The 15,994-nt window shown below is 33.6% G+C and overlaps 1 protein-coding gene across 1 annotated transcript; it reads right to left on the minus strand.

Moving 5' to 3' along the window:
• Positions 1–3,009: 3,009 nt before the first annotated feature.
• On the minus strand, positions 3,010–6,060 carry LOC125073585 (trypsin V-A-like). The gene is made up of 4 exons (XM_047684462.1): positions 5,936–6,060; positions 4,692–4,947; positions 3,470–3,658; positions 3,010–3,219 (listed from the first exon to the last, which is right to left on the minus strand). Exons 1-4 carry the CDS (start codon positions 6,025–6,027, stop codon positions 3,010–3,012), a joined length of 747 nt encoding a protein of 248 aa, XP_047540418.1. The 5' UTR covers positions 6,028–6,060.
• Between the last annotated feature and the right edge of the window lie 9,934 nt (positions 6,061–15,994).

A 15,994-nucleotide genomic window follows, 5' to 3' on the forward strand; every position in this document is an offset into this window, starting at 1 on the left:
AAAGTTATATTAATGAATATATTCAAGAGCCGAGATGGCCCAGTGGTTAGAACGCGTGCATCTTAACCGATTATTTCGGGTTCAAACCCAGGCAGGCACCACTGAATTTTCATGTGCTTAATTTGTGTTTATAATTCATCTCGTGCTCGGTGGTGAAGGGAAACATCGTAAGGAAACCTGCATGTGTCTAATTTCAACACCAACCCGCATTCAAGCAGCATTGTGGAATATGCTCCAAAACCTTCTCCTCAAAGGTAGAGGAGGCCTTAGCCCCGCAGTGGGAAAATTTACAGGCTGCTAATGCTAAAAAAAAATGAAGAGCTGTTTGTACTGCATATAACAGAGCTATTACCAAATCGCATGCAATGTGAAAGTCTTAGGTTTGTTTATAACAGCTTCTTCTTTGATATTCAAACAGTAATATGCATAAAACAATATCGGACAAAACTGCAAGTTTATTAATATATATTTAAATCAGGAAATCTAACTAACAATAACTGATATTTTTTGAAGCTTTGTTTCATTCATATTCATATTAATATTATTTGTAGTAAATCAGTATATTAAGACGTAAGATCAAGACGATTTATATATTTTTATTTTTTTTTATATCATCTCAAAAAAACTTGTACAAAGATTCCCTCCCTGATAGGATAAAAGAGTTTACGATAGCACTTAAAACCTTTTTTTCAAAATTGAATAATTATGATTTTGATTGATGATGATTGAACAACTCTTGTGCCAATATACCAAGCTTCCCCCCTGACGAAGAACAGCTACCATTTTGGCAAAAAAAGCAATCGTTTCGTACTTCAATCCCAATCAAAAACCTTGTAATTGAGTAAAGAAAAATGTATGAATCTTAATAAATATCACAGCTCTATTTTAATTTATTTATTTATTGGTTTTATTAAGTATTTTTTTAATATCAAACAAAAAATTTAAGAGATTTTGTGAAATGTAATCACATTAACCATTAACAATGGAAATTTAAACTATCGCCGACTGTAACGTAACAAGCCCAAATGTCAATTGCCTGGTTTCCAATAAGAAGGCTTATTCCAGTACGTGCCTCTAAATCCAAGCCTGTTTCACTGTGGAATAACGTTCACATGTGCCATTGAATTTCCGCTAACATGGATTGTCATTCACTGCTCTGCACGAGATGAATTATGAAACAATACGAATTTATTCTATTTTTGATGTTTTGTTTTATGATATAGGTAGTTGGACGGGCAAATAGGCCACCTGATGGTAAGTGGTCACCACCACATATTTAAAAGAAATATCAAACATTCCTTACGCGAATGAGCCACCAACCTTAGTAACTAAGATGTTAGTCCCTTGTACCTGTAGTTACACTGGCTCACTCGTCCTTCAAACCGGAACCCAACGCTGTTTGGCGGTGGAATATCTGATGGATGGGTGGTACCTACGGACGGTGGTTGCAAATCCTACCACCTGTGTATATGGTAGAATACCTGATGTTCTACCCACGGACCCAACTGGAGGAATAAATCACAAACTGAATTTTTTAATTCTTTAAATTTATTTCTATTCGCATACTAAAGCTATCACAACTTGCGTTCTAAGTTCACAAACAAACACATAAATTTCAATAGATATCTTAAACGATTTTGCATATAAATACCGCTATCCACTAAAGCATACCCGAATAGTAATCTTTCAATTACTTTTTGATTTTCAACTTTGTTAAATTTACTTTAAAGTTCTTATAATGATTAATGAAAAAACATATAATAACATAATTATACGAAACTGTTTTAATCCTGAGAATAATACTTCAAGGCCGATTTTGAGTCCAACCCTGCTGGATGTTACTTTTCAATTTTGTCACACGTTCCTCCTTGCGCGCTTTTTTTATTTTTCTTTTAGGTAGGTACGAAATAGGTATTTTTCATGAAGGTTTTAGTTAAATTCGAAGCTACGAGTTCAGTTATACTAGCGTGACTCGGAGAGGAATTGTAAACCGTTCGATTTTTATTTTTTCTTTTGATTTAATACGGGAAAGCAGTTTAGAAAATAAGCCGTCTGATCTGAGCTACAAGTCTTTAACAATAGCTGGAATCGTTAGTGTTACCGTACCATATGCGTAAGAACTCGCTGTGGACTCGAATAATAAGTCGAATAGTAAGAAGACTTGGATTGTATTCTAAATTACGAAAATACATGTATGACTTAGATGTATTTTACTCCCAGAAGGAGCGAAAGGCTACAGAGTCTCTAATTAAACATGGGCAATTAATTTTCAAGATTAAACTAACATATATACTGTGGAACATTTGTGGGTCATTGCTTAATAAATACCATAAAAAAAAAACAGAACTATATGATTTTTATGACTTAGATGTATTCTACTCCCAGAAGGAGCGAAAAGCTACAGTCTCTAATTAAACATGGGCAATTAGTTTTCAAGATGAAACTAACATATACACCACTATATCATTGTACTTTGACCTCACTGGATAGGGTATCTTATTTTATAATATTTTATAAACTAAATTCGGCTTACTCCAACGCGAACATCGCTCAAATTGATGGATTCGTTCTATTTCCTCAAATGCTTATGGAAATCTAAATCAATGCTATAAGGAAGGAATAGTTTGTAATGTTCGAACAAAATCTTAACTAAATATTTAGATAACTCCAATATCATTTTAGTATTGATTCATAAATTCGTTCTTAATGTATTCTTGTTATTGAGTTCGAGAAAGTCAATTATAATTTCTCTTTGAATTAAAATTTTGTTTCTTATAATTTACTTAATTTTAAGTTATAAGAGACTCATTGATGATCTCGAGGTTTTAATAAGACAAATTGAATTAAATGCATTGCAGTTTCTTCTTATTTTCTTTTACAAGCAGTTATTCGATATGACATGATATCGCATTCTACGAATCTAAGAGTTGATTGACCAAACTTCCTAAGCAAGTGCCGAAAAGTACCGCTTAAAATGCGGATAAAAAACGCGTTTTTTTTAAACAGTTATCAAATGTAATTATCTTCGTAATCAATTATAACATGTTTCTTATTCCATTTCTTTGCATGCATAGTTGAATGTATCCAGGTACTGACGTCGATAGCTGAAACCAGGGTCACAAAGGACGGCCCACCTTCCACATCACAGTCTTCTGATTTCCACGAAGATATGATTCCCCAGAGTACACCGTTTAGGACAACTGGCGCGCCAATTTCTCTCTGAAATTTCAAAATTATTTCTGCGTATGTTATAGAATCATCAAAGTTTTTGGTGTAAATAACTGTGTTTTTTTCATGATTAGGCCCCAAAATTGATGGTGCATTTGCAATGTTATGTATGTTCATATTTCTTAGAGTGCCAATGTCTATTGGCAGTGGTGATATCTTACCATTAGGAGGTTCATTTACAAGTCTGCCTTCCTAATTAAACAAAAAAGAAAGCGATACTACTGTTGCTTTCTCCTTTTACCTGACAAGGATCACTTCCAATAAATGGGTCCAAGCACATTATGGCTCTCGTATTATTATGGTCGGGTACAAACATATCCAGTTCCTCCATACACTGCTCAGGGTCCGTCGGATGTAAGTGAGACACTGTCAGAATCCGATGCTTGTTCAGGTCCATTGAGTCTCGGTGCATGTTGGTTTGATTCCAGTTCTGAAAAAAGATAAAGGTTCTGAATAAGACAATGATGTAAGAAATTTATTCTTATTATTTTACTGACAGTGTGATTTTTATGCTGATTCAATATCAATAGTCATCAGATCAACTATTTCTTACTAGAATATTCTTTGTTTTAGCTTTAGAAGAAACTGAAAACGAGATATAATCTTTTAGAGTTGTATTAGTGTTTTGCACAGAATAATTTTCTTTCCATAATATAGAATTAGCAGGATTAATTTGTTTTTATTTTAACGTTCAATACAAATTAATGTGTTTCTTCGAAAATACTTCCAAACTCTCGGCTGTACAATTGACAGATCTTAAATATGAGATAAATTTTGTCAATAGCAGACTACTTGGATGTCGATGAGACCTAAGAAATATTTTGTTATAAATTCAAACTCGGATAAATCTGAAGTCAAATATAAATATTGTAAGGTAGAATAATAATAAACGTCAATAATATAAAAACTAAAACCTAAAGAGATATAAACATTATGTCAAAATCGGTCCAGCCGTTTAGTAGTAGTTGACATACATACACATGTACGCCTTAATTTTGTATAAAGATTATAATTTTAGTCAATTTAATTAAAGTGCTGGAAATTTAAATACCACCCGCATCGGAGCTTAATTAGATTTTTTTATGGTAAAAATAACATATGCAAATTAAATATAAATATTTTACATTTTTTTAAACATTAACAGCCTGTGAATTTCTCACAGCTGGGCTAAGGCCTCCTCTCCCTTTGAGGAGAAAGTTTGGAGCATATTCCATCACGCTGCTCTAATGCGGGTTGGTGGAATACACATGTGGCAGAATTTCGTTGAAATAAGACACATGCAGGTTTCCTCACGATGATTTCCTTCACCCCTGAGCAAATTAAGCACATGAAAATTCAGTGGTGCTTGCCTTGAACCTGAAATCATCGGTGAAGATGTACGCGTTCTAGCCACTGGACCATCTCGGCTCTTAAGTTATTTTACTCTCTTATTTTACAGGAAGTCATTCTTAATTTGAAGTTACCGTCATAATTGGCCATGACGCAACAATGAAGTGCGTTGCAGCCACATGTCTTGGCTTCCTCTGAAGTCTGATAGGATTCATGTTGGGAGTCAATTTTACTGGATTCGGTAGTTTTATGAGAGCTACGTCGAACAATGGCTTGCTGTCATCAAAATGTGGATGAATTTCGAAGAATTTAATAGCAGTCACAAATCCACCTTTTCTGTAATTAACGCTGCCAAGTCGCACCCGAATCATTCTAGAAGATTCTCTTATTCTACAACAAATATATTTAGTATTATATCTTAGTACCTTTATGTTTAAAGTGATGCGAATAGATCTTGAACAAGAACTTTTCTTCTTTGTTAAAGAATTCAGAGTAATATCTGTCATGACATATAGATTTGAGCAATAAATCAATCTGATTATTCTTTTAACGTACTGGTTATAATTGCCTGTCCTGTTGTTTCACTGATTAAACAAATAAACCAGGAGATTACCTCATGACTTTTTCCTTACAAAAAACAAATTAAATTTACAAGCAAAATACTCGTAGCGACAAGCTCAATAAGAATTATTACATTTTCCCTGTCTTTGAATCTATTTCCATTGACATTTGTGAAATTTCAATAATTTTGGTTTTAGGTGATGCGATCAGACACGATCCTGAGAAATATCACAGATGTCACCCGTATTTTATATTAGAATTGCAAGAAAAAACGTATTTCTCAAACCGTATCTTATCAAACCAGACATATATACAATAATTGCCAGCATTAAAAACAAATTTATTGTATATATATCTATACATATAATAAAATTAGAGTGTCTGTTTGTAATATTAAAATAACCCATTTTTATTAAATGCATATGTATGTATACACGGTACATATACCAAAATAACATTTTTTACAATTTTTGTCTGTCTGTCTGTTCGTTCCGGCTAATCTCTGTAACGGCTGAACCGATTTCGACGGGACTTTCACTGGCAGATAGCGGATGTAATAAGGAGTAGCTTAGCTACTTTTATTTTAGATTTATATATAGAATAAAAATTAAATCGCGCTACAATATCCAAATAACTTAAATTCAAACAACGCGCACGAAGTCGCGGCCACAGCTAGTAATGTATAAGAATGTCCATTAATTCGGTGCCATGGAATCTTACCTCACCTTCGATTGATTTTTTTAAAACAAACTTCATAATATTCAGTCCATATCATTAATAAAAAAACACTTATTCTATAAAAGATTAATTGACTTACAGGAATAGTGAGTCAGCACCCGTCAGCACCCAGCTTTCATCGATCAAAGCACCGGCACTGATGAATTTAGATTTTTTCAATATAGCAGCCATGAATGGAAATATTTTAGCATCATTAACCGTTGTGTGCTCACTCAAAACATCTATCTTTTTAATATTGTTATTGTTTTCAGTTGATTTTAGTACATTTTTCGAACAAATTACGACGACGGGTATTAAGAGTACGAATATTTGGCTGATCATTCTTAATAATATATCCGTGCCAAGGCCTGAAAGTAAAGATATTTTATCTAACATACGATATTAATATTATGATGTTATAAAAAATGAAGAGCGAGCTTTGAATAATTGTATATTTATAAAAGTAATAGGAAAAAAATATCTATGAATAAAATTAAAAAGGCACTATCACCAAAAATGTCTGTCTAATCACTAAGTGTAAAATTTCAGCTCAATCGGTTAAACGGAACTTGCTTAAAATTAAAACTAAAAGGAGTCACCAACACATACTAACAAACGTGTTTATTCACGATTTTATACGCTTATAAAATGTTGGTGTGCTTCAAAGAGATTTTCTTGTTATCTTTTCTAAGTATAATTAGTTTATAACACTAGTTATCTTTCCCGACTTTGTACGGGTAAAATTCAACAAAGTTACACCAAGCGCTTTCCACTCTTGAAAGTGAAATTTCCGAACAATATTTCTTAATGACGTTTAGTCATGGCAAAAGAAGCAACTACGTAAAATTTATAAACATATAGATTATCATTTTTAGCTACATAAAAATTGGGATGCTTTTACGCGATACGCTCTTAAGTTAATAAACAATAATTATTTTCAATGTGTCGAGAAGACTCTTTATCAAGAATAATAATGGTCCTTTTAAATCCATTAAAAGTAGTAATGAGAAGATTCAATGATTTATTTAGACTACAGTTTAATACACCACCGTATAACTATTAAAAACGTACGAAAATTAAATTAAATTCTCGTAAACAACATTATATTTAATTATATAGAAATATCTTAAAATGAAATCTCGACGAATTTCCGTATTTCCAACGTCGCTGTCTAATGCGGATTGAGAAATGAATTGTTCTCAGACAGACACTATCGTGGCGTAAACTTTCACAGAAACACCGTAAAGTATTGCAGATTTTAAAATAAACAAAGCGGTTTTATTTTCGCTTGAAAAAATTGTATGATAAACTTTATCTGACCGTACTCGTAATGTTTTGGACTTACTTTGAGAAACTAGTATTTTTTTTTCTTTGGACAGTTTTTTTTTTTACAAAAATATTCTGAATTCGTGTAATTTAATTTACGCGTCGGATGATATTCTCGAAGTTAACATCGTAATATTTACTCAATATGAGAAAATATGAGAGACTGCTGAAAAATGGAAATGTATAGTGCTTGTATAATTTTACTTGGTGGTTTTGTGCAAGTCCGTCTGGGTAGGTAGCACCCACTCATCAGATATTCTATCGCCAAACAACAGTACTCAGTATTTTTGTGTTCTGGTTTGGAGGGTGAGTAACATCTTAATTCCAAGGTTGGTGGCGCATTGGCGATGCAAGGAATGGTTAATATTTCTACACAAACAGCGCCATTCCAGCTTCTATGGGCGGTGGTGATCACTAACCATCAGATGGCCTATATGCAGCCAACACTTACCACAAAAAAAATTCAGACACACCAACCTATTTAACCCCTTTAAATAAATTTAAACAACGTGCAACATCATCATTTATAGTATAGTATAGTATACAATATCTGATCAATAAAAGAAATATACACATAACACGCACTGACACATACAACCAAAACAAACTGAAGTAAACTAAATTCTGTCCATTTAATATGTAAGATATATTATCTTCCTAATATTACAAGTTTGCATGTTTTTTGATCAATCACAAAAAGAGGGCTGCACCGGTTTTGGATTGAATTCAGCACTGAGATAGATGACCTGACTGACTCAACACATAAGTTACCTAATACTTATAACCACTCCCTCCCTCCATAAACGCGCAAAGCTGTGGGTGGAAGCTATATAATTACCAATAATACCCCATCAACTGCAGCCAATCTCACCGATATGTTTCCAATAAATCGCTAGCAACTTTGATTAGTATTGAACATTTCGTAATACATAGTTTGTAAACATGTGATACGTTAAGCACTTGATTAGAACTGCTAGCTAGAAAATCGTTTATGTTATTGCATAGTAATAAGCATAGTATGAATCAATGCAAACCGATTGGGCTGAAGCCAGATATGAGCTAATGACTCAGTGATTACAGACTATTTACTTGGTGGCAGAACTTTGTGCTAGCCCTTCTGGGTACTCTTTGTATATTCTCTACATCAGCTATATTTAGTATTGTTCTGTTCCTGTCCGAAGAATGAGTGAGCCAGTGCAACTACAGGCACAAAGTACATGACTTCTTCCCAAGATTCCCAAGGTTATTGGCGATGGAAACGATTGTTAATATTTCATTCTGCGTCAGGTGGCCCATTTACCAGGTTGCCTAGCTGGAACTGTATTCTTTAGTGTGATGCTACTGCTGTCCTTAGATCACTAGCTCTAGTTAAAAGGTCTACAGCACGGATGTCGCAGAAGGAAGCCGCGGAGCGGGTAGAGGATACCCTGCAGACCCGCTCCGCCAAAGACGACCGACGACGGGGAGGAGGAAGAAGCGCTACGCGCACCTTCTCCCCCCGCCTCAATATGCGTCGCAGGTACTAGGGTGGGGTCTCAGTACCCCGAGGAACGCCTTTTGGAGGCCCGCATAGGCGGGCCGATTGTCAGGGCGTCACAGTAGCATGCGCAAGCGATCCCGTGGCACCCGCTGAAAAACGAAGAGGGTACCGCTAGTTTTTTAGTGGGTAAACCCAGGTGAGGTTCCAGGGCTCCGGGGAGTCATAACCCATTTTCCATCACGTGGGGCAAGCGAGATAAAAAAGGCTGCCTAGCTATTTCAAATTACAAAAAAATGTTGTCTGAAATTTGTATAGATGCTATTATAACCACGCCTCGTTGCTTAACAAAAATGTCGAAGAATCAACTTCAAAATTTCTAAGTCCCTTGACGATTGAAAACCTCATAAAATACATAACCCTATTAGATATAATGCGCTACAGAGCTTTGCACTCTCATTATACTTTTTTCCTGTAATAATGGATGAAGAAGTAATCCATACAGCCACGACTAGAATTTTAAATTAAATCATAATATACTTTATTCAATCCAGTCTTTTAAAATATGATATAATGATATAATATGAATTTAATTTATACCTTAGAGCACTCAGAAATAATGTAGCTTTCTATAAGTGTTTTTTGTTAATACAAAATATATATTTGTACCTCTTCGTATTATTAGAACAGATAAAGAAAACTACGACCGGTTCGAAAGGTAAATTTGATCGCGCCAAAAAGTTCGTACTCTTTCAACAATTTAATAAAAGGTATTTCATTGAATTAATAAAATTCTAAATATGTATATTAAGATTTAATTGAAATATAAAGAATAGACGCGATAGTTCTTTTATATCTTAAAGGTTGTCTGAACCAGATCCCGAAAAAAACAAAATCAAATCAAAATATACTTTATTTAAGTAGGCTAAAAACACCTTTTAATTCCCACGTTACAGTGTTGAATTTAATGTAAAGCTACCAGTTCGGAAAGTAGATTCTACTGAGAAGAACCGGAAAGAAACTCAGTAGTTACAGTTTTCCACGATTTTGATTACAGAATTTTTAAACTACAAAACAGTTATACTTGACGTAATAATACACTCAACCAATATAAGATGTTCAATATCTGTCACGACGATCAATATTAATACCTTCACGTTATTTTACACCACCACCACTACGTATGTCTTATACTAGTTTTCGCCCGTGGTTCCGACTGCGTTTTAGTGGGCGTATTTTTCAAGTAAAAAAGCGTATGTCCTTTCTTCGCTTTCAGCCAGGATACCTTATATATAATCGAATTCAACTACCATAATTCAAATGTTGAAAAAGAGAAACTATAGAGTTTCTTGCCTGTTCTTCTCGGAGGAATCTAATTTCTGAACCGGCGGTAGATTGATCTCTAATATAGTTTTGTAAAATTACGGTATGATGTGCTCCTAAAAGCCTACTTGAATAAAGTGTATTTTGATTTTGATATAATTATGTACTAAAATAAAAAATATACATTCTATGACATATACAATATTATATATATTTTGTACTTCGTCTTTTGCCATGGAACATATTTTTCCAATGTAACCGTAGAGTATTTTTACGTAGCGGTATCTGTGGATTTTCTTAGATACAAAAAAAGCTGTGGTTACAGTGGGAGCAAAAAAGTGTTCGATTTGTATATATATATGATCTACAAAGAGCAAATGTTGCCTAGAAGTTAGGACGCGGGCATCTTAAGGGATGATTTTGGGTTCCAACGCTGCTAATTCAGCGCTGCCGAATTTCCTTGTGATTCAATCGCCAATAGTCCACCGTCATTGAGATCTAAGACATTATGTTCCTTGTGCCTGTAGTGTACACTAGCTGACATACCTATTCTTGTTTGTTGGAAGAGTCGGTCAATGTTATAAATGGGTATTGGAGTCCTACCACAGACGTGATAGCACAAAGCTCTACCACCAAGTGAGATTAAAAGATAGGAAAATTGTTTTAACTGTATTGGAATACAACTTTATGCTAGGAGGGTTTGGCTGCTACGGTTGCGTTATATATAATACCTCTCCGTTCCGTGTCGAAGACGGCCATCGTAGTGGTTTTATTGAATAGAAATCCCACATTATCCCGTCACCTCCTTAGGGGCCGGGTACTTTCTGAAGGGAGTCTGGCTATAAAAGAGTCAAAGTCTGGCTATATTCTGAAACAATTTACTCAAGACAATTAGAATTTTTTAGGTTATATTAAATGTAAATCTACCACCGATTCGGATTGTGGATTGACCTGAGAGGAACAGTCAATAAACTCAGCTCCTAGTTACGCTTTTCTACTATTTTAATAAGTAAGTTATTTAAACAAAATCTGTTTAATATCCTGTCTGAAAATCAACGATTACTAACAGCACGTTTTTGTCCTTATTTATTAAGTTTATGTTAAATTTATCAAAATATTTCAATTGCCAATAAATGGAAAAATTATCGGGGGTGACCCAACTTGTATATATGTATTTTTTTTTATTTCAAATAACGTTATTTAAAGATAATTTAAATTGATAGGTGTGCCACTAGCTTAACTTATCTGTGGAGCAATATTTTTAAAAGCTAATGGTAAGCATAGCCCGATGTCCCCCAGAGAAGTCGTGCACCAATGGGATGATTGGTGTCCACTGATCTGTGAAGTCTATATGTACACGTTTAGTATATATTTATTATATGGCGTCGTATTGTAACGAAATATATACGTAAATAATAATTTAACTTACTGGAACCCCGGCAGATTTGAATAACTTATAATTGGAAAACCAATTAATTTCCCGTCATCCGAATAAGTTCGTATTTTATACCGACAGCGAAGATGCATTGGGAAGAATCGTGAAGTGGCTACAAAGGGCAGGCTCTAAGGAGATTTTGGATTACACTATCATAATAAAAACGACCAGATTGTGGACGAACTGGTCAACTACCATCCAAACCAGCTGAGGAGTCCAGAATTCCACGAAAACTTATACAACAACACTCACCAACACAAACTCCGAGTCAATGGAGAAGAAGAACCTATGTTCTTCTTATCTATAGTTTCATTATTTAAAATCAATGTATAATATACATACGTATAATATACGTGCCACGCAATACAAGGAAGTAAAGAAGAAAAAGAGGGGACGGCCTTGAGAGAGCGTCATGCCGTTTGGCACGGCGTACAAGTCAGTCTTGTCAGTCATCATGTCAGTCCCAAGGCGCGCCAATAGATGTTTCACATCAATAATGGCATAATGTAGAACCTTCCGTTCCATTTCATATATATTCCATTTGACGACCTCCGTCGAGTAGTGTGTACACCGGTTTTCATGGGTACGCTACTCTAAGGTCCCGGGTTCGATTCCCGGCCGAGTCGGTGTAGAAAATGTTCATTAATTTTCTATGTTGTCTTGGGTCCGACCCAAACCGTCCTTTGTGGTACCGTCGTTACTTCTGATTTTCAATAACACAAGTGCCTTAGCTACTTACATTGAGATCAGAGTCAGATCAGAGATGTAGTCCAATAAATCAAAAAAAAAAATTTCATTCATTAGTTATTCTTTATTTACACAGAAATATTATTATGCTCAATACAATTATTATTTATTTAACTTATTATTATCGTACGGTATTCTAAAAATAGAATGAGAGGGAGGCGGACTATAATTCTAATATCTGTTTTGATAATTTTCATTGAATTCTAACTTTGAATGCTAACGAAATTCACTAATCACCAATTATTATAACAAGTCTATATAAATCCATTTTCTATATTAGAGTGGGTATCTACGAGACGACGTAAATTACTTTATCATTATTATAGCTACCGTAATTTTCCGCCTATTTTTTCTCAAAAATAATATACGAATACATTTTTTAATCAAAACATTCTACAGCAGGCAATCTGCTCGGTTTTGTAGTGTGTACAGAAATAATATACAACTCATTTTTAGGAGTAAAAACGGCGTTCAAATCGTAACCAATTATTAGATTTTTTAAAACATGCATTTTTTAACAAATACCAGTAAATTTTATTTAGGATTTTTTCAATAGATTCTGTGAATAAGAGACTAAACTTTTGTACAGTACTTTTGGTTTGAGTTAGTGATAAATATTTGGTTCAGAGCCCTTTTAAGAAAGCTCGTGAAAACGACTAATTCGACATAAACGCTCTTAATACAAGTGAAGAGATATCTATGAATGACATCATAATCCGAATCAGTAGGTACTCTAATCTCTTGAAGGTAAACTCAATTAAGTATTCCCCGTATAGCTGGCAACTATAAAAATACAATCAAGTATGTAATGAGGTAAATTAAACTATTTGTATTTGTAATTAAAAAAAACGTTAAAAAATACAGGTTTGGTATTTTACCATAATTATATTTATGTAGGTATTAACATTGTTTTTAATAAGTTTGTCGTATTTACGTCAACGATTTTTCGCTTTATTAAGTACTATTATTGTAGTCTATGTCCTTCCTTGGAGTTCAAGTTTGCTTCATACCAAATTTCATCAAAATCGGTTCATTGGTTTGGCAGTGAAAGAGCGACAGACAGACAGTGTTACTTTCACTTTTATAATATTAGTATAGAAGTATAGATTTAATATTATATGAATATATGAATAATTTAACGAAATATTTTATGATCTGACGAACAGTAATTTTCTAGTAAAACAAAATAATATTCGTAAGTTAGCAGTGTGGGTTCTTTCTGACTGACGCGTAGACAGTCCGGTTGAGGGCATAGAGGGCCTCTTTTGATTAATTATATGTCCAAATAGACTGTCAAAGCTGAGAGCGAGTCGAAAAAAATAGTAGCCAACTTACGTCTCAAGTACACGCGCACTGGTAAAGTATGACTTTCGAGTATCAAGCGTAGCTGTCACGTACACCAAAATAATTAATTTGTTTCTTTTAATTTAGTTATATTGTATTGCGACAGTTTATCTACGTATAAATAATATATAGTGTCATCTTTACCCGGGCTCATCCTCCTCAACAAATTAACTTATCAAAGTGACGTCGGCCTGAATTTCAAACCAACAGCTATTACGACCCAAGTCTAGTCTAGTCTAGTCTGTTAACTGTAAAATGTGGTTAAGATCATTATTTACATACCTAACACTCAACGCTACGCTCAAACGGGTATTCCTCGAACCTAGACAAACGATCCACATCCGCTAGTGATGTTCATTGAAAATACCCACAGATGTCGCCTAATGTATCAAATACTCAGCGCCCTCTAAAGAAAATATGAGGTATTAATAAAATAATTATGGAAAACGAGTTTCCTTCGGTACCATTTCCTTTTGAAGCATTTAGTTCAATCACTTACCGACAGATGGCACTATACATAAGTAAAACGTTCAGTATTGTCATAATACGATAAAAAATTACAAATTTAACACATGTAATTTCAGTAGTTCGGGATGGCAAAATAATATTATATTTTACAATGATGTTTCAATCTCTCTCTATATATTTACAATGCCCCCAATCATCCAATTGTTTTCATTATGACAGCTCGATCACTTTTAAAATAAGAAATTGTGTTACATGCCAGTATTAAATGTTATTCCATGTAAAATAATATTAACTAAAATTATTGATCAATTAATTACAATAATAATTGTATATATTTATAATATGTAATAATAATAATAATGTGATATTATTAATGATATGATTAATTATGATATCCTATGACGCAGCACCGTATTGGAGGCTAGGGCTAGTTTATAACATACATTTTTTATTTATATTACTAGGCTCTACATTCACTCGTATACAAGCAAACGTAACAAATTTAAGGATTTTATTTTAAACATACATACATGTATAACAATGACACTAATATCATATACTTATTTTATTCCCATCGAGTCGATCTGGTTTCTGATTTAAACACTACCTTGGCAACAAAACCAATTATTATAAATTAATAAATGAAAAAATGCCTCTTAATTTTTTAAACTTGAACTTATTGGATAAATCAAAATTATTGGAACCAAAGGCTGATATACCCAAAAAAAAAACAAAACTATATTTCTAATTTTTATTATAATTTATGTTATACAAAAAGACATTTATATATACAAGATTACCATTAATGTAAAACTAAATATACTAAATAAAAAAACAATCAGCTTAGATACAATAAAAAACATACTTCATATAATTCGACTAGATAGTTTTAATACTCAATATTAAATAACTTTTATAAAATATAATTATTTTATGAGACAAATATACAGTAGAGATCAAAGTATAATTAAATTTTTAATCTTTCGTTGTAATTATACATTAAATATATTATCACCAAGCTTTTATCTATAGTAATATTATAAAGAGGTATAATTTGTTCGTTTATACGTGGGGGCGGGGGTTGACCTGGGCATATGGCCCATTTCTACAAATGTTTTCATTGGTAGAAAGCTATGCTGTTCCTCAGTGCATATATACATTGTATTTTCAATTATATAATATAAATCTCTTTATTCGTGAATTGCACCCGTGCGAAGGCGGGGCAGGTCGCTATGCAAATATATATAGTACTAGTTTTGGGGTTAGCGGTTTTTTTGTATAAAATAGTAACCTATGTCTCGGGATTTAAGCTTGAACTATACCAATTTCTTCAAAAAGCTTGGCCGTGAAAGCTTAACAGAGAGAGTAACTTTCGCATTTATAATATTAGTATAGATAAACACACACACAGTACAAATTGATTTTTTTTTCTTAATTATCCATAAATATTTTTACTCCTCAACTTCGTTGTATAAATTTTCTTTACGGAGAACTTTATTTATATCAGATATATAAAAAATATTGTTGAAACCTATCTGTTTCATATTAGTACACTTCGAAGCTGTTTCACCATGGATGTTGGCACTGACTCATCTTACAATCTACCGTCGAACAAGTAATACTTAGTAGTGTTATCCGGTTTGTAGGGTGAGTGAGCTAGTGTAACAGCCACCAACCTTAGCATCATAAATCTCAAGGTTGGTGGTGCATTGGTGATTTGAGATATGGTTTATATTTCTTACAGTTCCAATATATATATATATGGTTCCAATATATATATATATGAGCCGAGATGGCCCAGTGGCTAGAACACGTGCATCTTAACCGATGATTTCGGGTTCAAACCCAGGCAGGCACCACTGAAATTTCATGTGCTTAATTTGTGTTTATAATTCATCTCGTGCTCGGCGGTGAAGGAAAACATCGTGAGGAAACCTGCATGTGTCTAATTTCAACGAAATTCTGCCACATGTGTATTCCGCCAACCCGCATTGGAGAAGCGTGGTGGAATATGCTAAAAACCTTCTCCTCAAAGGGAG

The sequence above is a fragment of the Vanessa atalanta genome, chromosome 24, assembly GCF_905147765.1.
Source record: "Vanessa atalanta chromosome 24, ilVanAtal1.2, whole genome shotgun sequence".
Lineage (NCBI taxonomy): Eukaryota > Metazoa > Arthropoda > Insecta > Lepidoptera > Nymphalidae > Vanessa > Vanessa atalanta.